A 27835-nucleotide genomic window follows, 5' to 3' on the forward strand; every position below is an offset into this window, starting at 1 on the left:
CTATTTTTCCCAGAAAAGTATAACGCTATTAAAATGTGATTGAAGCAACTTTTTTAAAATAGCTGAAAAACGGTTTTATTAATCGGAGTTAATATTACAAATAGTAAAATATCATATCGTCAATCGACAGTTTTTATACCGTAACTTTTACTGTTTAGAGATAAGGGATCTTTCTCAATAACCAAACCCCCTTCCCTTCCACCTCCCCTCCTCTCCAGATAACTATAACTCATACCCACAATTGCGTAAAAATTTCCCGCTTAATGGTACTTTTTAACGGTAATGGAGGTGTCACAGCAACCCCACTCGGTTTGGCAATGGGTGTAAAAATGAAAGGGGGGGGGGTTGGCTATAATGAGAAAGAGCGGTGTGAGATCATTTTGCCTAGTGTCCTAGTACGATCTTTTTGAATTCGTCGAAGTCGATGGTTCCATTTCCGTCGTGGTCTGCCTCCTTCATGATGGAATCGATGTCCTCGTCCGTCAACACCTCCCCAAGATTCTTCATCGCCTGTTTCAGTTCTTCTCGCGTGATCACTCGATCTCCGTCGTGGTCAAACTCCTGAAAACATTATTCCCAGGATTAGGTCAAAATTCGCAAGTACTAGAAACAATTGGGTCGCGGACAGAAAGAAAAGCAGGTGTGAGTCAGAACAAACAGACCATGGTCACCCTGGGGCACCAAACAGAGGAGGGTGAAAAATTTAAAATGGAATTTTCTGCATTTCATAATAGATGTAGGTCGGCTTGGTTGTACGTCACCGTTCAAGCGAGAGTACTATTAAATTACGCAGAAACAATTGCAATTTAAACTGTACATGATGTGATGGATTTATATAAAATCGGATATTTTAACAGTAATCGTGTTTTATTTCAGCGTTTTAACATTCACCTCATATTAAAGAATGAATTTGTGAAAGAAAAAAATCACAGCATTAAAACAAGTTAAAAACTTGCATCGCAATAACTTTTCAGAACTGAAAATGGAGAACTGAAAATTAATTTGTTGAAAATTTTTTAACACCTATTTAGCTGTAATTTTTTTACGAAAGATTGTCACAATGCCAACATTGTTTATGCAAATTTCCTCCCTACTTCGAGGCTTTTGTTGATCATATCTATGTTTTTGGGGAAGGCTTTAGGGATTCTAACGCTGCTGCACTAGAAAAATTTCAATGGCTTGCATAACTATCCTTTTGTAATTTTTCAAAATATAAATTGTGTTACAAAAGCAGTTCTGTTCCCTTTTTTATTTAAAAAATGAGTGGTGATTAACGTAATTTAAAATCTTGCTCAATAAGTTAACCATTTTTTTTGCTAAAAAGAGGCCAAGGTTTCATTTTGTCGGAGTTTTTTCTAACTTTTAAGTTTTGAATACAGTTGTTCAAAAACTTTGCTCAATAGTCCACCCACTCAATAGCATCTATAGGCTCCGACCCACCTTAGTGGGGGAAGAACTTTATGCTCAACTGAGCTTTTTTTGCTTAGTTAATTTTGGCCGATTGAAATAAAAATCCTAGAGAGTTGCGAATGGTATCGTTAGAAAGCCCACCAAGCGTAAAATATCACATTAGAAAAATTAAGTTTTTTTCCCGAGGACTTGATGAGTTTTTAAATTATGTGAAAATCAGTCTGGCTACCGTTGTTTTGTTCACATTTCTCGAAATTTTTGGTGGTTTTTAAGTCAATTTATCAGAATTTTGTTGAACTTGTTAACGATATTGGAAATTTTTGGCTAAATAGTTTTTTCAGAATTTACCCATTTTTCATCAAAAGGTGACCAAGTATGCTGCTTTAGCTATTTAAGAAAAGTTCACCGGAAGTACAAATCTAAAAACTGCTGACGCGGTCTTTTCAAACTTCTGAGAGGGCTAGATCTTTATTTAATTATTATGAGAGTGCTCTGAAAGAAAAATGTTGCTTCTTTTCGCGATTTTGACTCAATATTTGTCCAAAAAACATCATTATTGATATATTGATTTTTGTCTCAAATTACCAATTTTTTCATATACGGAAGGGAAGAAAAACGTGTTCTGTATGGACAATCAGCAATATCAAGGCTGGTTTTGTTCTAATCCTAATTTTTTTGCTATAAAATCGTCGGATTGTATCTGGGCTTTGTCTTTTCAATTTTTTTTGCTATTGTTTCTTTGATATTTATTTCGGACAGGATTGATTCCAAATCAAAATTCTATAATTGACAGATCCCTTTTACAGATAGCTGAGGCCCAACGAACTAATATTACAGTTTCAGTTAAAAGCTCATGGTTTCTGGGGATTAAGCGCTGGTTTTTTATGTTTTCGCTGGGATTTTGCAGTGTGATGCTTTAAAATCATTAATTTATCTCTAACTTACTTTAAAATAATGCCTACTTACTCGATAGGTTAACCATTATTTTTTGCTAAAGAGGGACAAAGGTTTCATTTTGTCGGAGTTAGTTCTAACACTTTTAGGTTTTGAATGCAGATGTTCAAAAAGGTCGCTCAATAGTTCACCCCCTTAATGGCATCTATAGTTTCCGACCCACTTTAGTGGGGGAGGATTTTTATGCTCAACTCGTTTTTTTTGCTGAGTCAATTTTGACCGATTGATGAAATCATCGTAATGAGTTGCGAATGGTATCGTTAGAAAGCCCGCTAAGCTTAAATTATCCATTTAGAAAAATTATAATTTCTAAATGGATATTAGTTTTTTCCCTAGGCGTGTTGAAGTTTTAACTTTTTTGAAAAACAGCTGAGGCCGAACGAACTTATTTTACATTTTGAGTTAAAAGCTCATGGTTTCTGGGGATTAATGACTGTTTTTTTAATCTGTTTTTGCTGCGATTTAATTGTATGATGATCTAAATCCTTTAATGACAGGTCCAATTGGCGTCCGAAGGACCTTCAATTTAATCTGTCTAGCGTTTTTTATTTGAAAACTTATTTTTATGACAATTCAAAATGTTTGTTTAAAAAACTGGATTTTTGAGCTTCGCCACTCTTTCGCTCTTTGCTGTCAATTTGAGTCTTAGTCTAAACAAAGATGTAGCACCTTTCTAATGAATTGCGATTTGGTCTTGTTTGCGGTTTAACGTTTTTAAAAAATGGTTTTTCGGCTTTTATGCTAGGTGTTTTTTCATAATTCTTTTTTTAGGACCCTTGACGACTTTTGTCGTTGAAAACAGGACAATTAATGACTTAAAACATTCATGCGCACATTCAAAAATGCCGAAAGTCTGCAAAGCCAGAATTTAAAATGCCAGAAGTTGCTACTTAGCCAGAACTTGACTTCAGTTGACTTGCTTCATTTTAAAACGTGTGCATTTCGAGTTCTAAACATGGTTATCTGACTGCAGAAGTCACTTCAAAATTCTGGCGTAAAATCTTGAACCGCTTCGTGGTTTTCGATAAACGCCAGAAGTTCTGAGTGACTTCGAGAAGAGTCACGTAACCATTGCTACTGCAACATCACGTAATTTTTCTTAAAAACACCCACATTTCGAATTTTAAAGTTCTAGAAGATCGCGCCGTTTCAACTTCTGGCGTTAGATTTTCATTTTCTGGCATTGCAGCTTCGGTGTTTTCAGTCTAGCTCTTGCGTGTTTTAAAAAGTTTGATAAAATTGAGATCCTAATCAAATGTTCGACCCCAAAAATGAAGCCCTATTCGGGTGAACTTTCTGTAAATCTCTCACAATGTAAGGTGGAAATAGCTTTTCTTCTGATCTATTGATTAAGAAAAATTTACCAAGTTATCCTGATGGTTTAATTTGATGTGATGCAATCAGTGTCTGGGAATTGAACTAAACATACCTTAAAGGCGTCCTCTAAATCCTGATCTGTGATTTCGGGGTGCATCTTTTTCTTCATGAAGGCCAAGAAATGCTCAAAGTCACAAAACTGGTTACCTGAACAAATAGCAAACCCACAAGAATGCTAATTCTGATTACGACCCTAGTAATGAGCGGATTCAAATCTTGCAAGAATCGTGCAAGATGATTCAAAGCTTTCAAGATTCTTGCAAGGCAGCAATCAAGGCAAAAAATAAACCAGGTTACTATTGTTATAGGAAAATAGGAAACACCTGTAAAGCAAATTATTGTTGCTTAACCAAGTTACAAAACCGATATCTATAGAAAAATTTTCAGTTCGGATTCAAAATTTTGAAAGAAGTTGAATCTTTTTCGGTTATTCCCCCTCGCAACCCGGCTTATTGGGTGCAGGTTATTTTAAACCCAATAACACGTAATATATTTAAATTAATTATTTGCTAAGTAAAAATGATTATTTTGTAACTTGTGCGCAAACGTACAGCGCAGGGGTAAATGGGAGAACAAATCCATATACATTTTTAATCCACGCTTTGATCAATATTTTACATCGATTTAATGTATGGCCATTTTTGACATTTTTTCAAAAAAAATTAAGAAAAGTTTGACATCTTATGTAATTTGCAGCGCAAATCGAACAAATCGAAGGTCAAAGTTCAAAATTAAAACTTGTAGATATCAGCATTTTGATGTTCATTTGCATGTCGGGATTTATTCAAACGTTTGATTGCGTTGCAACTCTGTGGAGACCTATAGCTTTTAAAGTTGCAGTGTGGAAGCCAGCGTTTCAGACTTCCAAAAGAATGAAGGTGTAAAGACGCCAGCGACGGCTTTAATTTACTAGTAAAGATCAGTTATAGCATTCTGGATGGAGAAAACTAACCATCAAATAAGCAAATTGACGTGCATTTAGATGAAAAATATATTTTTTGGGAATAAATGCTCGCATTAAAGTTTTAAATGTCTTTTCTGAGAAAACAGACCAATTTCTGTTAATAGGATCCATTAATTGGCAACAGCGTTTTGAAAATGCTTCTATTTAAAATTTTAGGTGATACAGCCAACTTTTTCAAAGTTTTGAAAGTAAGTGTCATAAATTTTGAAGGTGCCCACTGAGCCCTTTTGAAATACAAATTAACTACTCCAACCATTGAGAAAAAATAGATATTTAATAAATGAGCACTTATAACTTTCACGTAGTTAAAAAGTTGAGTTTCTCTCTTCCATACGCAACTGACATTCGTTAAAATGATTTTTTTTTGTAATTTTTGCCCCAAGTGACCACGTGATAATCCATTAAGTAAACTACATATGTAATTTTTCGTTTGTAAAAGGATCCATATTTGCAAATTATGCTTTGTTTTGAATTCTTTAACCGTTAAATGTGATCCTGAACATATCAATGTGAAATAGTCTTAATTGAGTTTCACGGTACTCCTTGGGGTTTCCTTAGCATTGAATAAAAATTAAAACGACTCACAAAAACTTAAGTCTTGTTTTTATACCACTTTTTATTGGTCTAAGAGCAGCCTATAAACAGACAGAAACTTAGCCATTTACAAATTTAATTTTCTTAGGAATCTATGTTCAAGTTGTAATCTTTCAGAATGCACTAAAACTTTTTCTACTTCAATAATTTTTGTTGAATTTTACACTTTACACTTTAAAAAATTTACAAGAGCTGTTGCACAGCTAAAAAAATATGGCTGACCGAAATTACTCTTACTGCGCAATATAATCAATGTAGACAACAACAGTAAAAACATTGGACAAAGTTCTGCAAACACTTATTTTTTCTAAAGCTGAAATTTTAAGTTTCACAGGACAAGATGAATATCATCAGTTCACAAAGCGCAAAAAATGTTCACAATGAAAAAAGGTTGATTATTCAAAACTTTTCAGTTTTTGAAAAAAATGTGGCTAATTTCAAACTAATTGGCTTTTATTTCAATCTCTCAATTTAGTTGAATAGTTTCACAAAAATGCAGAACTTAAGAGTAAACTTTGGGATTTGACTTCTGCTTATTATCATCAGTTGCCTTTCTTTATACTTAAAAATGGAACCTTTTTTATCAGGAATACAGTAATTGTTTTGAAAAATTGTCGCAAAATATTTGAAGTTCAATAATAATAATTTTTTTTACAAAATGGCTGCTAAAATAGGAATTATCTTTATTTTTCATTATAAATAGAAAAAAAATCGGAAAGATACTAAGTGTACGGATCTGTTCCTTAAAGTGAATCTTGCTTTACCATATGTAATTAAAAAAACTTTTGAGCAATGAAATTCTGTTTACCCCCCCCCCCCCCCTCCCCCTCCCAACCAATCAAACAAGTGATCTTGACTTTCTAATAATTCAACGACCTTTTCTAAAAGGATCGGTCCCTGAAACTTGCGTAAATAATTATTTTTTTCTTCTGACATCTCCCATAATTAAATGTGACCCTGAACATATTAATGTGAAATGGTTTTATTTTAGTTTCATTGTACTCCTTGGGGTTTCATTAGTATTGATCCAGAAATAAAATGTGACTCAATAATATTAGTCTCAGTGTTATACATCTCCTTATTGACCTGAAAATTGACATGCAGTCACAAAATCTTGAATCAGTTACAATTTCTGTTTTCTGAGTGATCTATTTTCAATTTGATGTCTTTGTTCACTTAGATTTCTAGAATGTACCCAAAATTATTTTCTGCTTCTTTGTCAATTTTCATCATATTTTACGCTTAACCATTTTGCAAGTGCTCGTGTAGAGCTATGAAACAATGCTGACTGAGATGCTCCTGCTGTCCTATAGAACACATGTGCACAGCAACAGTAGAAACAGGAAGTTTAGAACTCAGTGTAAAATAATGATATTCTAAGATTTATGATTTTTTTTGTAAAGATTTGTTCGATAATAGATTTGGCAATTGTGCTGGATTCCCTTATTTTTTACAATTCAAAATCTGATGTTTTCATTTTATGAATTTGTTTGGCTCCCTTTGAGCTTTCGCGCCTCTTGATTACTCTTCAGCGGAAATGTTGCAAGATTGTTACTTTTTCTAAAACTGTTACTTTTTCTCAGCATTTTTGATGAAAATGATTGTCAATATATCACTACAATAAGTGGAGGAAATTTAGAAAGAAATCTTTCAGCGTTGATCATGCGATTACAAAGTGTCGGGAAATGAGACAATGAGAATATATTGATGATTGAAAACATCTTTTTTTTAGTTTTTCGAAAATATAAAATGAAATAAAAGCAGATTTTTAAAGTAGACTTTGAATATTGACCGCGGGTGTATTTTCAGTTGTTGTCCACGACAGTCAAAAATAGAATCTCCAGCAACACTGAATTTTAGACTCGGAGTTGTTTTGAATACTTAATCGATTTTTATGAACTGTTTGAATGTCTGTTTTCCTATTAATACGAAACAACAAAAATATCTATTATCTTGCTTATAGAGGAAATATTGTGGTCAAATTAAGTATTTGACCTATTTGGTACACATAATTTGGAAACAAAGCATTGCGCTTTGAAGCGGTCAATATTTAACTATACTTCTGAAATGTTTTTTTTTCTTCAATTTACGTAATTTTCCATTAATTTTTCACTAGTCAAGACCCGGCTTAAATTGCTGAAAAGCGTTCAAAATTAAAAGCGAATCTGGACTGAAGTTGTTTTATGTTACAATATTATTGCTCAATGAAAGAAACAATAAACAATTTCTGAAAGAAATAAAATCTTTAAATTTCATTTTCAAAGTTAATTGTGGTCTATTCATGTTTACTTTAAGTCCGTCAATTTTTTCTATACAACTCAAACTGAACTGCAATTTCGCATCATCGATTTGTTCAAGGACCTTTCAGTTTTACAAAAATTTCACTTTTAGAAATATATGCCAGGAACATGTTAGAATATATTGAAGATATTGATATCTTTTGCATTGAACTTTATTTTTCGCGCGGTTCTATATCTTGTCAACCCCATTCATCCGGCTCTCCTTTTAGGTCAAATGTTTTTGGCTGTATTAACTATATCAATTCCTCTATATCAACCCACTCCGCAAACTTTTCAGCCGAAATCCTTTACTTTTGTAAAAAAAATGAGTTCTTTTACGTAAATTTCCTAGTCAAACGCAATGATTCTTTTTTAATGTTAGCGGCACCAATTACAAGGGGTGAATTGATCAGGTTATTTGATAAATAAGAGTGAAAGTTGATAAAATGACATAAAATTGATATCTAACACTGTTGAAAAAACGGGGCAATAAATCACGCAACTCATAACTCACTAGAATTTTTTTTCAAATAAGAATGCTGAAAATAAACAATAAAGCGGAAGTTGTTTGCAAATAATTTTTATTCCGTGAATTTTACTTCAAACCCTTAGAAATTCATTTTTCCTGAAAAAATATTTTTAAGTGATTTCACTATTTTGGAAGTTTTTAGGTCATAAACGAGCGGGAGCTCAAAATCCTATGTCTCCGATTCCATCTGATTCGAACTGGAATGATAATAAATAATATCAATGATCGGTTACTTCCCTGGTAATGGAAAGTTTCAATAACCATGCTTAACATCCAAAAATTAACCCTTCCTTGACAAGATTTATAAGATGCGCGATTCACAGGATTCGTTATTGATGACACTCTATTAGTCTCGATCTGTATCCTTTTCCCTATTTCTTATCCCGCTCCATCAGCCGGATACTTTTGAGTGCAAAACATCAAGAATTTTATTTACAACAAATTAATAATTATCGGATCTTTTGCGTTTGCCCTGGGGTGCATAACTTACAAGGTAGACGGAGGCCGCGCTCACCCAAAAAGTTAAGTACCGCAGGGGCAAGCCAAAAATATCAGATCTTTTTTAATTCATTGTGAATAAGCTTAATGGATATTTTAGCACTACGGTGGGTGGGGGGGGGGGGGGGGGTTGGAGAACAGGGGGGGGGGGGGTGATCAGTTAGACTAACCATTAGAAGCCTGCTGTATAAGGTGTTGTGCGTACTCTAACGTGATTTCCTCCCCAATAGCCTTTTCCATGACAGCCTTCAGTTCACACGCAGTCAGTTTTCCATCCTTGTTCTGGTCAAAGTGTTCAAACACCTCCCTCAACTCGTTTATGATATCTTCAGACATGGAAGACATACTATGCTCGCACACTCACTTTTAATCGATTATAACGGGGTTTTGGTTGTAAACCTGCTTCGATTTTTTTGAACCAGATACCAGTTGTTGTTTTAAACCACTAAAACATATTCATATCAACCCAGTTTTACTGGACATGTTGTTTAAGGCTTATGACATTGAAAGATTGATATCGAACAATTGATAACATGGATCAGAAAACCACTTTTCGTTACGTTTCTGCCCTAAAAGACAGTTGAAACTGAGAGGACAGTTCTAAAAAAAACCTTGACCACTGGAGCTTGTTCAATAGATCTGTATGAAGTTAACGTGATCAAGAGTAACCAAGAACCGAGGTATTAATACATTTGATAGATTATTAGAAAATACGAGTTTGATCACTGAAAGCGGTAAGCCCCTGCGCAGTCGTAGTCTACCGCTATTTGGTCTCGTCGGATCAAAGAGTATGTCCCGGTGCTGAACCACGCCGAGCAATACTTAAAGACCGGTGACTTGGTTTGGGTAATTGAAGCGACCAGCCCTAGGGGTTACTGCCTCTCTGCTCGATCACTGAACTCCGTTACGGTTCCGACAGCATCACACGCTACAGAGTCTTGCAACTGTTCAACAGAGATGTTACCGCGTAAATGAGCAACGCTATTTATACAAAGCGAGAAATGAAAGCGACAATTTAAAGCGAGAAAGGATTACGTAATTTCTTAACCATATAAGCCTTATATCCGTTCTTTTACACGTAGAGAGCTCAGAAAAAAGTTCATTTAACATAATTTTTGTTGAGCCTACTAATATATTAAATCAATTGCGCTCCATTTAGGCTTAATAATTTTATGTTTCAAAAAAGTATCGGTGACCAATCTGAGCCGAAAATCGGCTCAGCCAAAATACCTGCTAACAAATACAGATAAATTTGCCGGGCCATTACGATGTGCTTTTTTTCCCTTGATATGTTTTGAAGAGTAGCCTTTAAAGGTTGTGGATTTACAGTTTAATTTCCGATGAAATAACATTATCGATCGAAAGAGTTTTTATCACCTTTATTCTGGTGCCGTAAAACGAGGGCATTTAGATTAAACTGTAGTCAGAGTTAAACTGTTTTGTAGGCGAATTGGTCTATAATGCAAGTTAGTGCTACGAACAAACTAGCCGACAAATAAATCGAATTATTGAATTTTTCCGGACGAATTATCACGAACCGTGTTATTCGTATTATTCGTACCGTCGAATTATCACGGAGGTTATAACAAACCATCATTTAGGTTTAAAATTACTACGATTATAACCTGCCACCACGAACAGCCATCCCATTGAATTGTAGTTGATTCATTACGCAGCCCACAAGTTATTGTTGCGTTTTCAGCAACTTATGACAGATTTATTTACAATTTGAGACTGAATTGTTGTTCAAAATTTATAGACTAGCAGCACAACATTTTGTACTAGACGCAAAATCGATTACTTAGAGGAAGGAAGAATAACAGATGAGGGCTTGAATTTTCTTTCTGGGTTGAAGCAACAAATTTCCTCCTTCAGGTCAGATTTGGTGCTCCTCCAAAACAAGGAGCACCGAATCTGACCCGATGAAAACCTGTACATTACAATTTCTGAAGGAAACACCCGAAAAACACAAAAACACCCTAAAGGACAATACTTGTCAGATCACTGCTTGACGAGGGAAATTGTGGAAAAAAAGTCAGAGCTACAAGGAAGAAACAAGGGAATTTCCTGGCGGATTTGATCAAAGAAGACTGACGTAGTCAATAGAACTCTGCTGAATCAACAAAAACTGTAAGGACTCATCCAAAAACTTCCTTTTCTTGGAAAAAAACTTGTGATTGTTGTCGTAAATTCATTAGCCGGCAAATCTAGCACCCCCTATATTTTGTTTGTTTTTAGCAATCAGTTATACAACGGTAACCGTTGAACCGCCCCTTAAAATTTGTTGGAAAAACCGCCGATTTTGAACTTTTATGGTCAAAATTAAGAATTGACCAAAAGCGTTGTATCTTGGTAAATGCGTTACGAAGAGATTTCATACGTCTTGAATTAAGTGAAGCCGAAAAAAAATTGAAAAAATTGACCAAGTTTAAAAAATTGGCAAAAATCTATCCGATCATTCTAGCGTATATATATATATATATATATATATATATATATATATATATTTATATATATATATATATATATATATATATATATATATATATATATATATATATATAGTTAAATCGTTGTAAAAAAACCAGTTTTGACAAATTTTTCAAATTTCACCAAAAAATCAGGTAACTGAATTTTTTTTCACAATAAGCGCTCATTCTTGGAAAGTCGTGAAAATTGTGCATTTAACATCATGGTTCGGAGTTTGAGCAAAGCTCACATCAGTTATGTTGTAAAAACTTTATATGGTTTTTAATATTAGCTGCTAGCTGGCTGCATCACGCCTTAAAAATTTTGCCTCAAACGTTACAAGACCATTATAAAAAAGAAAATTACGCATTACCGGGTCTGAGTTTCAATCCTAACGCGTTGAAAGTACGAAAAACTGCTCAGTTCCAAAGGAGTCATTTCTTCCGTGATAGAAAGAGGCTAGTTATATGGCCTGATGTGGTGAACAATTCATTGTCCCGTCACTGCAGTAACAACAATAAACCTTTAACTTCTTCGCAGCTTATTGCAGTGCTTAGAAAGTATCAGGAGCGCATAGATGCTATAGTGTATTGCCCCAGAGAGGGAACTCCTAATATTTTCAATCAGCTCAAGCGTAGTACTCTAGTTACCATCCATTTAGTGACAGAAATTGTTTCTAGACGTAAACAGAAAGATCCTAGTTTACTTAAAGAGTACAGAGCGTTACATCAGAAGCCTGCGCTTGAGTTGAAAACACTCACTACAGTGTTAGCACATAAGAACAACCTCCGGTCCTTGATAACACGCTCCCGACCGAACAAACTTTCAAAGCGCCGTCGTAAAACGCTTCGCACCCGTCATGCGTACGAGGAGGCGGAACTTACTCAAGCCTTTGATAACCTAAATGTCTCTTAGTCTTGCGTTGTTGGGGGGGTCTACCCGCTGACTGGCGGTGTGACTTAGTTTACTCACGAGTTACGGGTTAGTTTGTGGTTTGTTCTCTCCAAAAGCGCTTTACTAAACGTTTCGCTCTCCCAATTTGTTGAGTTATTCACTAGGGTCTGTTTTCCGCAGGTTATCTGGTTTCATTTTCCGTTTCCGTCTTTTTGTTTCCTTGTCGCCGTGTTTCTTTCTTTTCCCCGTTTATCTGTTGTATGATGTAGTATGTTGAGTTTTTGCTGTAGTAAAGTTTCTTTCTGCTAGTATGCTGGTTTGTTGTTTAGTCTCGTTATTTGCTAGGGTGTGACTTAAGTTCATTCTGGAGTTATGGCTGGTTTATTTCGTGACTTTCACAACACTTGTTTGCTAGCAATTCGTTGTAGCTTTATTAATTTTGGTAGTATGTACTTTTATTGTCTGGGTATGGTGGTTTGTAGGGTACGACTTGAGTTTGTTCTGGAGTTACTGCCAGTAATTTTCCTGTAGCTACCTGACAGTAGCTTCTCTCCCTCTTTCTAGGGTGTGACTTAAATTTTTTCTGGAGTTACGGCTAGTTTGTTTGGTTGAGTTTGTTGCTGTGGTCTGCTAGCACTGATCTTCCTGCCGCTTGTGTCTTACCGTCTCCATCCCCTGATACCGGTTTTCCGTCCCGTCGCGCGCTACCGGCTCGATGTTAATTTCTCGTCCGTCCGGTTTCTCGTTGCGTCGTGCGGCGTTACTCGTTCGGCGTCTCTTCCGTCCGTCCCGTCTCCCGTTCTGTCCCTTGTCGCGCTTTCTGCGCTCACATTTCTTTTTTTCTTTCTTTTGCCGGGTACTATTGTACTCGACGAACAAATTTGCTCTTTGGCGGTTTTCTAGGCAAACCGTTATACAAGGGTTCGGTTTAACCCATTTATGTTGTGTATGTGTGTGTGTACTTTTGTAATAGTACCAAATTAAACTTTTGGTTCCTGTTTTCATAAGATAATGGCAACATTGCAGGACAAATTCAACAAACTTTATAGTGCAAGAACAAAATTAGAGGCTGAACTTAATAACATCTATGGTGAAATTAACAATGCTGTGGATAAGCAAGACAGGAAAGTTAAGATCGAACGTCTGATTGTGAAGTGCAAAGATTCTTTTACTAGAGTAGTTGATAAGAAAGAAGAACCCTTTGATCTCGCACAAAAGACTGAAGATCCAGATGCTGCCTGTAAGAACCTTGAAAAATGGTTAGAGACTGTAACAAAGAAAACTGACGAGTTTATTGCTGCCTCTCGAGGGTATATTAATTCGGTTCAAGACAAAGAGACAGCAGAGCTGTATACCCCTATCCATTCTAGGTCAGGTTCACATATGAGTTTCTCAAAACAATCAAGTCATCGTCAACGAGAATTAAAACTATCAAGACTCAAAAAGGAGGAACTTGAGAAACAACATGAGGCAAAGCTCCGCATTGCTAAACAGCGTCTTGAAATTGAAAAAGAAATGAAATTGCGAGAAATGGAAATTGAGCGGCTTGAGGAGGATCATCGCAAGCAAGTAGCTGCTGCAGCCCTTGAGAAAATTGAATTGATGACAAAATCATCAACAGACGGGTCTGGTACTGGCAAAAGGATCGAGTTCTTTACGCGTCCTAGAGCAGCAACAGCCTCAGTTTACGCCTTCATCACCACCAATAAACTATGGTATGCCAACTCAACTAAACACCCCAAACACAGTCCAACAACTGTCTCAAGCAACAATGCACTTCGATGGTTTACAGTTAGATCATCAATTCCCTCGCAGGTCGAGCTTGCCGGGACAGTTGAATTTAGTCAGCCCTCCGTATTCACCACCTTTGCACTAGCTAACGCTCCGCTAGCACCTAATCCGCCACAAGCACGAATAATTGTACCAGCCCCCTATCCCCCGTTCTAAACCCCGTAACACCGCATTTCCCGTTAATCCCACCAGCATTCCATTTTGCTCCTTCGCTGTCACAAGCACTCCCACTACACGCCAATAACCCCGTGGCGAATGTCAATCTGCTACCCCATTCTCCGCCTGCACCATTCATTTCCTCCGCAAACGTTTTTGTACCACAATTAAATCATCCATCGCCCCCACAAAAGAGGTATCAGCCCCAAAAGTTTTTCCCCATAACCTACGCAGCTCCTGCATCTCCGGATTCAAACATCTGGTGTTTTCCCTCAGCAATCTCATCTAATGCAGTACCACTTGTAACTACAACTGCAAACTTATACACCGTACAACCAGCCCCGATGATCAACCCTCATATCACTACATCGCTCCGCTCCTCCCATATACAAGCAGCAGAAGGGTCTCAAAATTACGTAACATCAGACTTCTTGCAAACGAATCCATTTAGTTCTTCCACAGGTACCGCCCCCACCTTTGTCACTCCGATCAGTCCACCAACGTATGGAGCTACCGTTCCGAACCCGTTGTGTTGGGGAGGCCCGCCGCATCCCACACCTTCGGCTCCTTTTTTGGACTCCGCAGATTTGATAAACCAGTTGGCAGACGCAATCACTTGTAAGAAGAACGATCCATTGCCCGAGTAGAAATTGTCACACTACAATGGTGAACCCCCTGCAGTGGCATGAATGGTTCGGACAATTTAAAAGTGCCCTAGACTCACAGTCCTTGACTGATGATGTCAAGTTAACATACTTAAAAACTCTTGTAACTGGAAAAGCTAAAACTGGCATCGCTGAATTCGCATACTGTGGTGTAATATATAAGGATGCACTTAAGACACTTGAACGTAAATTTGGCCAACCCCAGGCAGTGGTCAGTGCACACTTAGACAAACTCAGCTTTTTTCCACCACAAAAGATGCACAATAGTGATAACATCATAAACTATTCTGCAACAATTTCAAGTTTTGCTGGGGTCTTTAAATCATTTTCATATGACTCAGACCTTAAGAGCGCCTCACTTTTTAACACGGCTGTGCAAAAATTGCCTTCCAATCTCAATGAGTCTTGTTAATTCTTCACAGTGAAGAAACATTGGATTAAGCCAACACTCCTTGACTTCAACGATTGGTTGAAGGAGAAGGCCGAGTCACACGACTTAATGAAACAAACTTCATCGAAGGCAAGAACTGAGGATAACACCAACTCAGTAGTCAAAACCAAAGTTGCCTCAAGAACTTTTGCTGCTAACACGCAAACTAAGGGCACTCAGAGAACAACAACATCGGCAACTCCTCCAACCCCTCGCTGCATTGTGTGTAAAGGTAATCACCGGATATGGGAGTGTCGGGTATTTAAAGAAAAGTATCCCACTCAGCGAGCAAAGGTAGTGGCGGAAGCAAAACTGTGCTTTTCATGCTTGAGAGAAAAGCATATGTTCAGGCAATGCCCAAATCCTAGGAAATGCAGGACGGACGGTTGCAACAGCTCCCACAAAACATTTTTTCATGGAGCTGAGAGGGTTTATCCATCAAAATTCCCTTCAACCAACAACAGTAATTCTAACTTGGTTTTCACGGTAAAGCACTCAAACTAACATTCAAGTGTATAAATACCGACGAGGTTGTAGACAGTAAATTAGTTGAACTAATTGTAACACCATGTGACAACCAAGCATTTGAACCATTTAAAGTCAGCCCTTACGTAAAGGAAGATTTGAATGTAGGCACCGATGTCAACATTATAGCACTTCAGGAAACATACCCGCACCTAGCAGTTCTAGACCCAGTTACATATTGCTATGGAAACATCGAGATGATACTTGGACAGGATGTGTATCATGCCATCCGCCCGTAAGAGTACTTCGCTGCCGGCGAGAAGTTTTCGCTCTTCGCTGTTCGCTTACCCATAGGTTGGGTTCTAAGCGGCCCTCTACCGTCGTCTTCAGGTTTAGTCTCAACTTGTTTTAAAGCAAATATGGAGCAGGATTTTGAACTCGCTAGTCAGGTAAAATCTTGGTACGACATGGAGTCATACGGCGCACTTAAACAAGTAGACCCAGGATCCACCGCGGATGCACGTGCGCTTGATATTCTTGAAAACACCACAGTGCATAATAGAAAAAGGTACGATGTCGGAATGCTTTGGGCTGAAGATAAAATCGAACTGCCCAACAATTATTTCTGAGAGCTTGTTCAATTGAAATCTTTGGAAAAGCGGCTCACGAAAGACCAGACTTTAAGGGAAAGTATTCGAATACCATCAAAGAGGACTTAGACAAAGGCTACGTAGTAAGGGTCAAAGACGCTCATAAGGTGGAAAGCCGCTCGGAACGAGAGTGGTACCTACCACATCATCAGGTTGTTAACCCGAACAAGCCGGGCAAGGTTCGTAGGGTACTAAACGGAGCAGCTAATTCCATGGCGCATCTCTTAACAAGTCATTACTCACCGGACCTGACTTACTGCAAAACCTACTCACAACGATACTCTGGTTGTGAGTAGCGGTACTAACAGCACCTTCACGAACAGTTTAACACAGCGCTTGGACTTAAGTCTTGTGTCAAAGGTCTACGACCCAATTGGTCTTGTCGCACCCTTTACTGTTGGTGCTCGGTTAATATTGAAAGACATTTGGCGTGTCAATGGACAAAGTTGGGATGACGAGTTACATAAAGACACAGTTGACAGATTTCTTGCATGGTGTGCTGAACTGCCGGCGTTAGCTGAGATCATTATACCAAGAAGTTACTTTTCAGGACCATTCCAACATCTTGAACTCCACATGTTTGGTGATAGCTCGCAAGACGTATTCACTGCAGTAGGTTTTCTTCGGGCTCAAGTACTTGCACTTCCGAGGAGATTACAACAGAGCTGGCGTTTGTCCTGGGCAAGGCCCGTGTTGCATGAATGTGTTGCATATGAAGGTAATTACAGTCCCTAGGTTGGAGTTACAAGCCGCTCTCAACGCTGCCCGTTTAAAAAGGGAAATCTATCGAGCATTAACAGTTAATTGGGATGAAGTCTTTATGTGGACAGATAGTACCATCGTCTTGCAGTGGATAAACTCAACAAACAAACACCCCATCTTCATTGCAAATCGTGTTAGTGAAATCCTGGAGAACACCAGCGTTGACCAATGGAACCACGTCGCTACTTGTGATAATCCGGCAGATGCTGGCATGCGTGGTATGTCCGCTGAAGTTTTGCAATCCAGAAGCTGGGTGAGGGGTCCTGACTTCTTGAGAACTAAGAAATTCCCTTTCGTACCAAATACTGACGTCGTTGATAACATCAAGCTCGGCGTTGCAACCAAGGAACAAGATGATGATTCCATCTCATCTCTAGCCGCATCCGTAACCAAGCCCCCTAAAGAACAAAGCTTCAATCTAATCCCGTTTGATAAGTTCAGTTCTTATCAGAAACTATTTCGTGTCACCGCATATGTGCTCCGTCTTTTACCACCCATGAAAGTTACCGTATCGTAGACGGCAGCATAGCGGACCCTTTTGAGCTTGACGAAGCCGAGCGTCATCTCCAGTAACTGTTTCAAGGAGAGTCCTTTGATAGCGAAATAAGGGATCGTCTTGACAATAAATCCGTTAAGAGGAGCAGCCGCATTGCTCAGTTTACTCCGTTTATTGGGCCTCGTGGTCTCATCCGTTCTTCTGGTTGACTCCGACGGCTAGTGGAAATTGACTTTGACACGCTGGATGCGCGTAATACTTTTGTTAAACTGTTTCTGCGGCATACTCATCTAAAGAACCAATCTAAATCAGGGCATCGATTACTTACAGTCAAAGGTACAGGAACGTTATGTCCTCCTTAAACTACTTTCCACACTGCGTTCCATCAAATCAAACTGCGTCTTGTGTAGAGAGTTACGTGCAGCAAGCATTCAACCTATCATGGCAGACCTCCCAAAGGAGAGACTCGCATACCAGTCTCCTCCCTTTACCAACACGGGTTGATTACTTCGGCCCATTCTACGTCACATTTCGTCGGACTACCGAGAAAAGGTGGGGATTTCTCTTCACTTGTCTCACTACTCGTCCTGTCCATGTTGAAGTTGTCCCGTCCATGGACACTAGTTTCTGTGTAATAGGAGTGGAGCGGTTCGTCTCCCGTCGGGGTACTCCTGCTATGATTTGGTCGGATAATGGTACGAACTTCATTGGAGCGGAGAAAGAGCTCCGTGAATGTATTGAAAAATCAAAAACTCAACATCGCCACGGAACTGGCACATAAGGGCATTAAGTGGCATCCAAGGTGGCATCTGGGAGAGATTGGTCCGTAGTTTTAAGATGAGGTGTTGTACACTTCTTTTTGTCTTGTTGAACACGCACTAAACGCACGTCCGTTAACGCCCGTAAGCGCCGACCCGTCCGACTTAGGCGCAATAACACCTAATCATTTTCTACTCGATAACCAAGCAACCGGAATTCCGTCCATCGTTGGCGTCGACGAGTTCGATCATCGTAAGCGGTACGTCCGCGCACAGTCCTACGCTAATGCAACTTGGGCACGTTGGCTTAAGGAGTATGTACCTGCGCTGAACCGTAGATCTAAGTGGCAGATGCCTGCCGAGCATCACCTCAACGTTGGTGATTTAGTTTGGATGGTTGCAGAAAGCAACCCTAGGAGTTACTATCCAACTGCTCGGATTGAAGAGCTCTGAAACAGCTCCGACTGCGTCGCCCGCTCTGCCTTGGTACGCACGTCGTCCGGATCGCTCGTCCGCGCACTCGTTAAGTTTGTACCGATCCTCCCAACATTTTCTTCCGGGCCAGAGGATGTTACCGCGTAAATGAGCAATGCTATTTAAACAAAGCGAGAAATGAAAGCGAGAATTTAAGCGAGAAAGGATTACGTAATTTGTTAACCATATAAGCCTTATATCCGTTCTTTTATACGTAGAGAGCTCAGAAAAAGTTCGTTTAACATAATTTTCCTTGATCCTACTAATATACTTAATCGATTGCGCTCCTTTTAGGCTTGACATTTTCATTTTTCAAAAACGTATCGGTGACCAATCTGAGCCGAAAATCGGCTCAGACAAAATACCTGTTAACAAATACAGACAGATTTGCCGGGCCATTGCGATTTGCTTTTTTTCGCCTTGATACGTTTTGAAGACTGTAGACTTTAAGCGATGGGGATTTACAGTAGAAACTCCGATGAAGTTACATTATCGATCGAAAGAGTGTTTATCACCTTTAAGAGATATAAGCATCAAGAGAAATATAGCGAAATGATTCATGTTTTTATAAGCATTAAGAGAATTATAGCAAAAGGTGTCATGTTTTTCATCCAATCAGATTCGGGTATATAAAATGCTGATAAATTTTTTTCTAATTTACGTGAAAAGCTCGCAAAAATGCCAATAACAGAAATTCAAAAACGCAAGCATTAGAGCTGTGCAGGCAAACATCAAGCAAACCGTGCTTTTTCTTAATAAGTTTCGGCTTTTCGAACAGTTTTAAATATAATGATTACCGGCTGTGATCTAAAGTATCAAAAGTAGACTGATATCCGTTAAAAGATTATAAAAAACCGTGCCGTCTAAACCAGTTGTTGATTTGATTTCGAAATAGATTTTTACGTTGTCGTATGGTTAATTCCTTGAAGATTACGCAATTTTTATACGCTTTAGAGCGTTGTGAATTGAAATTTTCAAATGAAAGTGTGTTGGTTTTAACAGAGTCTGAAGTCTAAAAATCCCTGGTTTAAAAATCACTATATCTCCAATACTTTCCTGGTTGTTGTGCAAACATTTTGTTTTGGTTTATTGCAAATGTTAATCATAAACACGATATTTATCTGTTGGTCAGGATTGAAATTTTTTTAAAAAAAACGTAGCGCTACAACACCTTTTACCCATGGAATCAAAAAATTTGAACAGTTCTGCTACAACATTTTTTCACAAAAATATCCACAAGTTGTGTGTAGTGGGGTTTGACATTTTTTGATGGTCGCTTCTGGGACCAAACTTCTATCATACGTGAATGTTTTGTTTTTATCATACGCGAATTATTTTATTGTCTGTCCTCGCCATGAAATTCAGTGTAATATCAACTGTATCAAACTGCCAGAAATTAACAAATTCATCCGAAAGGCTCAAAGCGATGACATAGGGGAAAAAGTCGCAAAAAGAATTTCAACGAGTTTAAAAAGGTTCGGTTATTCCTTTAATGTTCTCGTCATGATGAAATATAATCTACATATAAAACGTAAGCTAATTTAAGCGGCGTGAAAATGAGTTATTAGATATGGAATATTTGAGACGAGAATGGTTTCTGAATGATCTAGGGGCAAATTCCATTCTGAATGCTTGCTATACAATTATTTTTAATTTCAAACAAAAAAAATTTTTGTTTCAGTTGGAAAATTTCACAATTTTTGCTAATATTCTTGGAGCAAGTTATAGAGTTTTTGTCCAAATGTTTATATAATAAAATAAGCAAAAAATAAGCATGAAAAAGTCAAAAAGGTGAAAAGCTTTGAACGAAAAAATAATGATCAACGTTTCTCAAATTAATATTTTTTTGAAAGTCGATTCACTCGATTTATATTCACTCGATTCACCCAACTGTCGAAAAAAATTTTTATTTGGGAAACGTTGATCTTTAATTTTTCTCAAAGCTTTTCGGCTTTGTGACATTTTCATTCTTATTTTTCGATTATGTTAGACAAAAACTGTAAAGTATCAAGAAGGACCCTCATATATTTCTAATAAAAGTTAGTTGACTACAAAACAAAGTCAATTTTAAAAAATCAAATCTGAGCTGGTTGGCTAAAACATAATAAATTTCGCGATAAAGAATTCAAAATTTTTGCGATATAACGTGTTTCCTTTGTGTTCCTTTTGCGCTCAGAAGTGTTCCAAATAATTGGACTGAATATAATTTAATGATGACTACTTTTCTGTTAATTGACTTTTGAATATATATAAAACTGGGGATTGGGCAGATAAATCTGAAACATTTTAGAGCCGAGCGTTAGCAAATTGTTTCAACTGAACAAAGAATTAAATTCAAATAGAAATTTGAATTGAACTGCTTCTTATCGAAAAGATTATCTAGTATCACTTTCAAGAATTTTATAGCATTCTGAAATTACCTGAAAGGTTTCTGGGGAGAATCTGAGATCATTTTTGATTTCAGAAAGTTTTTACGTAATTTATAGCACATGTGTCCGTATATAGGCTCTAACGGTAAGAATTAATTCAGTTTAGTTTCTTCATCAATGGTTGCACAAACTCCCCTAATGGCGATTATTGCGACTTTCGTTAAGTTTTTTTCCTTCAGACAACTTTTTTCTTTAGTTTACCCGATTTTATTGTTTTTTTTAATTCTGAGTGAATTCAATTTGACTTCTCTAGGCTAATTTCACTCTTCACGATCAGCAAAATAAGAGCGAGTAGTTCTAATTGAAGAACTCTGAACAAGAGGGAATCAATATCGTATCAACAAAGAAAAAACGATATAAACTCTTAAATACCATTCTTTGACACTCCTTACAAAATTTTTTATTTGCTCTGAGTTACTAGATCTAATAACAGTTGGAACTCAAATCAGTTATTCTCATTTTGAAGTAAAATTGAACTTAAAATTTTCTTCAGAATTTTTTATAAGGGAATTATGTTCACAATTTTATTCCATCTTTTTCCTTTCGTCCAGTCCTACTCGCAATCATGAGAAGAAACCACTGCTAATTTCTGGCGAACTCACTTATTAGCGTCTGAAGCAGTTCAAAATTGTATTAGCTTAGGCACCAACTTTCAAAAATTGGAGGTTTATCGTTTCTGCTCTTTCTAAGAACAACAACATCGTTTAATTTAAAAATTTAACCAACGTTTTTTATTTCGTTTCATTCTGATTCTTCAAATTTTCTCATAGCAATTAAAACTTACAGTTAATAATCTGTTCGTTCCTGACAGTGTTCTTGATTGCAGAAAAGGTATATTCCTAAACAAACTATCAAGAGCGACAGTCTCCTAAACATCGTTCAAAACCGGCAAATCATTTCCTGATTTCACCGATCAAAAACCAGAAAAACGATTGAAAACGGTCAATCACCACAACATTTTGACTGTTTTTGATTCTTCTAGTTAACAGGGGTCAAAGTAATACTTCTTCTTCTTGCCTGCTCTCATTTATGCGTTCCGCTCAAATCCCGAATCAAAAATGAAGGTTCGATGGGTTACAAAATCTTCTGTGCGAAGCTCAGCGGACACTAGCCCCCTTGTCCCTTTAATTAGGGTTTCAGTTTATGCATTTTTGAATCTTAAGTGGCTTGCAGCTAATTAATTATACTTTTTCAACTTTGCTTTGTTTTCGTTGATACAAATAGTAATTAGTCATTGGTAACACGTACAATTTAAAGATTTTAACAACGTTTTCTTTCTATACATTCTGGTTCTTTAAATTTTCTCTTAGCAATTAAAACTTATAGATAAAACTCTATTCAGTTTTGCCAGTGTTGTTGATTGCTGAAACTGATACAAAACTCAGCTTCAATAGTCAATGTGAACGTAGAATGTAAAAATGTGAAAAGTGTTTACATTTCAACACTCTGATCCATCGATACACATCGCTCTCAACGCCTTCACCGCCATTCTTACTCGTTTTTTGGCAAGATTTTTAAACCTGCATACAGAATCCGCATTGGTGATTTTCAACGTGGACCTTTGCGTGCGTTGAAAAAAAAACATAAAATTTGTCAAAAACGTACAGAAACGGTAGTTTCCTGAGCAAACTATCAAGAACAACAGTCTCCTAAATCCGTTCAAAAACGACAGTATCCTAAAAGAACGATAAAAAAATCTTTTCCTGAAGTCATCGAGCAAAGACGATCGAAAATGATCAAAAATGGGCACTCTCCACAACATTTTGACCGTTTTTGATCGGTCTGGTCAACAGGGGTCAAATTAATACTCCTTGTTCTTGCCTGCTCTCAATTATACGTTTCCCTCATATCCCGAATCAAAAAATTCTGTTTGATAAGTTGCAACATTTTCTGTGCGAAGCACAGCGAATGCTTATACCCTCTTTAACTAGGGTTTCTATTTCTGAATTTTTAAATCTTAAGTGCCTTGCATATTAAATCAATTATCCTGTTTCAACTCTGCTTTGTTTCGTAAATAAAAAGGTGGTTATTAATGAGTAATTGGTGGTTTATCATTGGGCGGTAGCTCGCTAATATCTCAACTGAAAACAAAGAATGGATTTAGTTTTTCATTTGACTTTTGAATTTTTGAACTATTTTGACGAGTCAAAAGCTGTTAAAGAGTGTCTTGAAAGTTATGGAAAATGGCCCCTCCTTTCCATAGATCGCTAAACTCATTATTTAAATTAGTGCATCACAAAACTGATAATGTATAATTACCCGGGTCAAGGATTTCGTCAAAAGTTATCTATGAAATCCACTGACCACCGCTGGAAAAAATATATTTTCCAGATGATCTTACATAATAACCCGCTTAACCTGTTCAATTTTCAGCATCTTTTTTACATAATTCCAACACTTTCCAACACTAAGCGCATTGAGCGGATAATTATGTAAGATTTATCCGCAGAAAAATATTTTTCTTCAGCCGCAGTCAGCGCATTTCTTACGTAATTTTCAGTAAATTTAATACCTAACTTACACAATTTCAGCACTCATCTTACACATATTCAAAGCTTTCCTTAAACAAAATGGAAATTGTTTTTAATTTTTTCTGCTACTTTAAATTCAGAAGCAGCACCGGAGCAAGACTAAAGTAGCATTGCAATAGAGCAGTCCAACTTAATAACAGTTGGAACTATGCCAAGAGACTTTGGAGTATATAGTCAAAACACTTGAATGAATGAAACCAGGTAGCTTAAGTATAGTTGTCTTTCTTCCGTTAGATAAGATGTAAGCGTGACGATTTTTAGTTGTTCCGTTTTTCATTTTTCAAAAATTTGAATTATCTTTAAAGAAAACAAATCAGATTTTTATTTGTTATCGGCTCTTCAGAAAAACAGAAGATGAAGGACCGTACATAATGCGTACGTTATAAGCAGCAGAGAGCAATAAAATTTCAGGTAAATTATGTAAGAAAGCCACTGAATCCGTTGACTTTAAAGTGCTGAGAAATTGTGAGAACGGCGCTGAGAAGCTGATGAAATTTTTCAAGAGAAGTTTGAAATTATGTACTAAAGGCGCTGAATCCATTGAATTTGAAATTTATACAACTGCTGAAAATATGTAAGAAAAGTGCTGAAATAAATGCTTTCTTTATGTAAGAGAAGTACTGAAAGGTGCTGATTTAGTTTGTTTCAGCGCATTGAGTGCCTATTTTTCAATTTTCAGCGCAATTAGCACAAATCTTACATCAATTCCGCACATTCAGCGGATTTCTTACAAAAATATCCCCCTCACAGCTGCTGACCCCTCAACTTGGGTATATTGAGAGAACTGGACCGGTGTGCCACCTATCAGGTGATTAAAAGTGCTATCACTGAAAAAACAAGCATGTTTGCCCACGGCTGGTGATAAAAAATTTTGTTCACATGGTTGAGTTCCGCATTGCACTCCACATATTAGGATACAAACATGCTGAAGGTTTTTTTAAAAACTAAATTGTCACAATTTCCGCCAGCTAATATAACTGGGGCAGCTTTGAACTCTAAAGAAAAACTTAATTGCAAGAGACATCAATTTTACACTTAATTTACAGTATGGTTTTCTGCGGTTATCTGCGGTTGGGAACTAAGGAAAGATAAGAAAGATAAGTGCAAAAAGTCGCCAATCAGTGGCATGAGTGCAATCAATAGTTTCATCAAGAGGAACAGCATAGAAGGTATTGTAGTTTTAGGAGCTGCTGTGTGATCTGTTCATTTTGTTTCCTGTTTTTCCATAGAAATGCGTTAAAAAATTAGAGGTACTTGTAGAAAATTAAATATGTGGAAGGTCCTCCAAAATTTGCTCCTGGTAACCAGCCTTTTTGCCTTGTTGCTCCCAAAGTGGTATAGTTCTTCCTATACTTTTCTCCTTCAGGCAAAATAAAAATTCTGAAAAATTTCTATTTGGGTCAGCGGACTTTGTTTGAAGTCATTTTGGGAACTTTAATATTAGAAGCTTCAATTTATCATACATGCCTTCGAACTAACAAAAGCGGCTCCGCCTGATGGTTCTGCTGTCCAATCTTAAGTACTGGTTGACAAATAATCCGGCCAATATCCAATTGAAGACTTCTATTTTGTTAAGAGAGTTGAACAGTTAGGTGGAGTTAGGACCACGCAGTCTCTCATAGAAAATTTCCAGAAAAAAATTGTTAACTCAGCCGTTGTTAACTCGATAGGAAAACAAAAATTCACTAGAGAAAAAACGCGTTTGTTCTTCTTTTTTTTTCACCACGCTCAGGTTTCTGGTTATCGACAACCTCCATTCCAGCTCTTGGGATAAATATATCTTTGAATTGTCATTGTACTGCTCTTATATATCAACTGGGAGCCAGATTGTTCAAGAACGAGATTGCCCTAAATGTTCTATTTGCAGATCTGGGACCCTGGATGTAATGGGGGACAATGTGGTGTCATGCGAATGCCGGGGTGATATGATCTATCGTCGTGAAAAATGCCACCTTGCTCGTGAGCCAACATGTCATCCATCTGAGAACAGTGGAGTCCTTGTAATTCCGTCACTTCATCCTTAAAATTGCGTCGGAGAAATTACATTTCGCTTTCTCAGCTGCTGATGACAGGAAGTACGCACAGTACTCTCAGAAATGATTGGAAGTTGGAATTCTATCCCTTGGACTTCGAGTGTTTTGTGGGATTTCCTGATGAAGTTTTCGTTTTTCTCAAACGATTCACTATTATGGATAATGACAGAAGTCCGCAGCGCGTTGGATTATCAATAGTTTTCTGTAGGTTATCCCACTCAGTGTTTTACAATTTTACGCGGATCCGCAATCATTCTGATTGCACGAGATGCAAGACTATAGGCACATATGATGAGTGAGCAAACCTTCTCGAATCTTTTCAGTCGATTAAAGGAGAGTCCCCTTTGAAAACTTGAAACATGTTTCACCCAATTAATAAGGAGCTCAATATTTCCTGTCCTATTGTATGGGCCGGAAGTGACTGATTAGGAGAACTTTTATGAAAGAGAACAGGATATGCAACAAAAAAGTGTTCAATGAAATTAGCAAGAGCGATTTCATTGTTAATTCGAACTTAACTGATAAAAATGGTAATGGTGGGCGGTGAAAAAGATTTCATTAATCTATATTTATCCCAAAAATATCAAATTTAAATAAGTGTTAAAATAGTTATCATAATCCAAGTGCTTAAGTAAATGGTGTTTTGAAAACCTAATTATGTTCTGTTGTGTAATATAGCCTCCGTTTCTCCCAAGGACAATACATGATGGCATGGGTTTCGTTTACTGATTATGATTTTTATGACCTTTGAGGATATTCAATTAACTGCTAATAACCCTGTCAAGTTTTATCTGAACCCTGTCAAACAACAGGATTCACCCCGTTTAACCCTGTTTAACCCTGTCAAACGACCCTGCCAAATTTTATCCGAACAACCCGGCGTGATTTATATAAAATGAACAGACCTGACCAGATCACTCTCAATATATTTCATGTTGTATCTAATCAAGATGTGCCAAGATTTAATTATCAGGACATCGTGATCAAAATCGAGGTTCAAAATATGGTCCAGAATATTAAAAAAAAATAGCGCATGGACATCGATAACTTGTACAAAACCTACGAAACGGCAACCCGGAAATCTAAAACGTGGTACATCAGGTATAATCTCAAGGTTCTATAATCTGAGGACGTCGAAAATTGATTAAACTCAAATCGGAACAACCAATAAATATTCTTACCTCCAAAATTTCAGAACAGCGAGCTGATTTGTGAGAAATAGTTTGTGCTATAGCAGAAATTTGTCAGCCAAAATTAATGAATTAAGAGTTTGCTATTCTACAATGTGAAAATTTGTCGTTTTTTAAAACTAGGCTTGCAACTTTTATCTTAATGTTAATGGAAAATTACTGAGCGTTTTTTTCTCGGGGCGAACGATTGAAATATGGTAAAATACAATTTTGTCCTAATGAATAGCAGTTATGTGCTTTGATTGCTAAATATATTATTCACTCACTAGTTTCAGCCAAATGTAAATGAGCTAAAATTCTCAGCTGAATATTTGTTAATTTTGCGCTTATTTCCTGTTTAGAATATCAGCTTACATAACAAAGAACAACAAACACTACTAATTTACACTTTAACCCGATGATATTTTACCATATATACTTTGCTGAGCTGGAAATAAATTTTTCAAGCTTTACCATAATTTTTGTACTGTTTTTTTCTGGTTTGTGAAATTGCTGTTTGGTATATAAGCAATAATCAATTAGGCATTGCAATTTTCTAATTGAAAGTGAATTTTTTCTTACTCTTCAGTTCTTTCTCTGCTGTAATGCTTGTTTACTTTTGGTGGTGTTAAAATTTTAAATGCTGCTAGTCTTTTAATTAATTTTTCCCTTTAGCCATTTTGTCGAAGTTGAAATCAATTTTACGGCACCGCTCAATTTTTCAAATAAATTTTTGCTTTGTCATTTGCTAACTAGAAACGAAACTGTTTTATGTTTTTGTGTTCACGATGCTTGTTAAGTTGAACAGTATAAGCAATTCAGTTAAAAAGTGGGAAAATTAATCACTTTTCTCGTGTCAAGAAAAAAACTACAGAAAACAGGAAAATTGTGTTTTCAGGCGTTTAGAAAGCGATGCTTAAAACTTGCTGGAGAAAAATTGTGAACAAGTTTTTTCTGCACTGAAACAGTCAAGATTTTGGTCAGTCACGATATTTCCCGTAGAAAATTATTGAGCGCTATTAATAGAATGACCGCAAAAAGAATAATATTTTAATCGA

The 27835-nt window shown here is 37.0% G+C and overlaps 2 protein-coding genes across 2 annotated transcripts in view; one reads left to right on the forward strand and one right to left on the reverse strand.

The window, feature by feature from the left end:
• LOC142354270 (uncharacterized) overlaps positions 1-27835 on the forward strand; it is a 576654-nt gene that overhangs the window by 44078 nt on the left and 504741 nt on the right. The window lies entirely within an intron of this gene.
• Positions 312-27030, reverse strand: LOC142353911 (uncharacterized). The gene is made up of 4 exons (XM_075406141.1): positions 26790-27030; positions 8776-9050; positions 3794-3888; positions 312-561 (listed from the first exon to the last, which is right to left on the reverse strand). The coding sequence occupies exons 2-4, from the start codon at positions 8948-8950 to the stop codon at positions 385-387; spliced, it is 447 nt and encodes a 148-aa protein (XP_075262256.1). The 5' UTR covers positions 8951-9050; positions 26790-27030; the 3' UTR covers positions 312-384.

The sequence above is a fragment of the Convolutriloba macropyga genome, chromosome 15 (assembly GCF_964194025.1).
Source record: "Convolutriloba macropyga chromosome 15, txConMacr16.3, whole genome shotgun sequence".
In the NCBI taxonomy this organism is placed as follows: Eukaryota; Metazoa; Xenacoelomorpha; order Acoela; family Convolutidae; genus Convolutriloba; species Convolutriloba macropyga.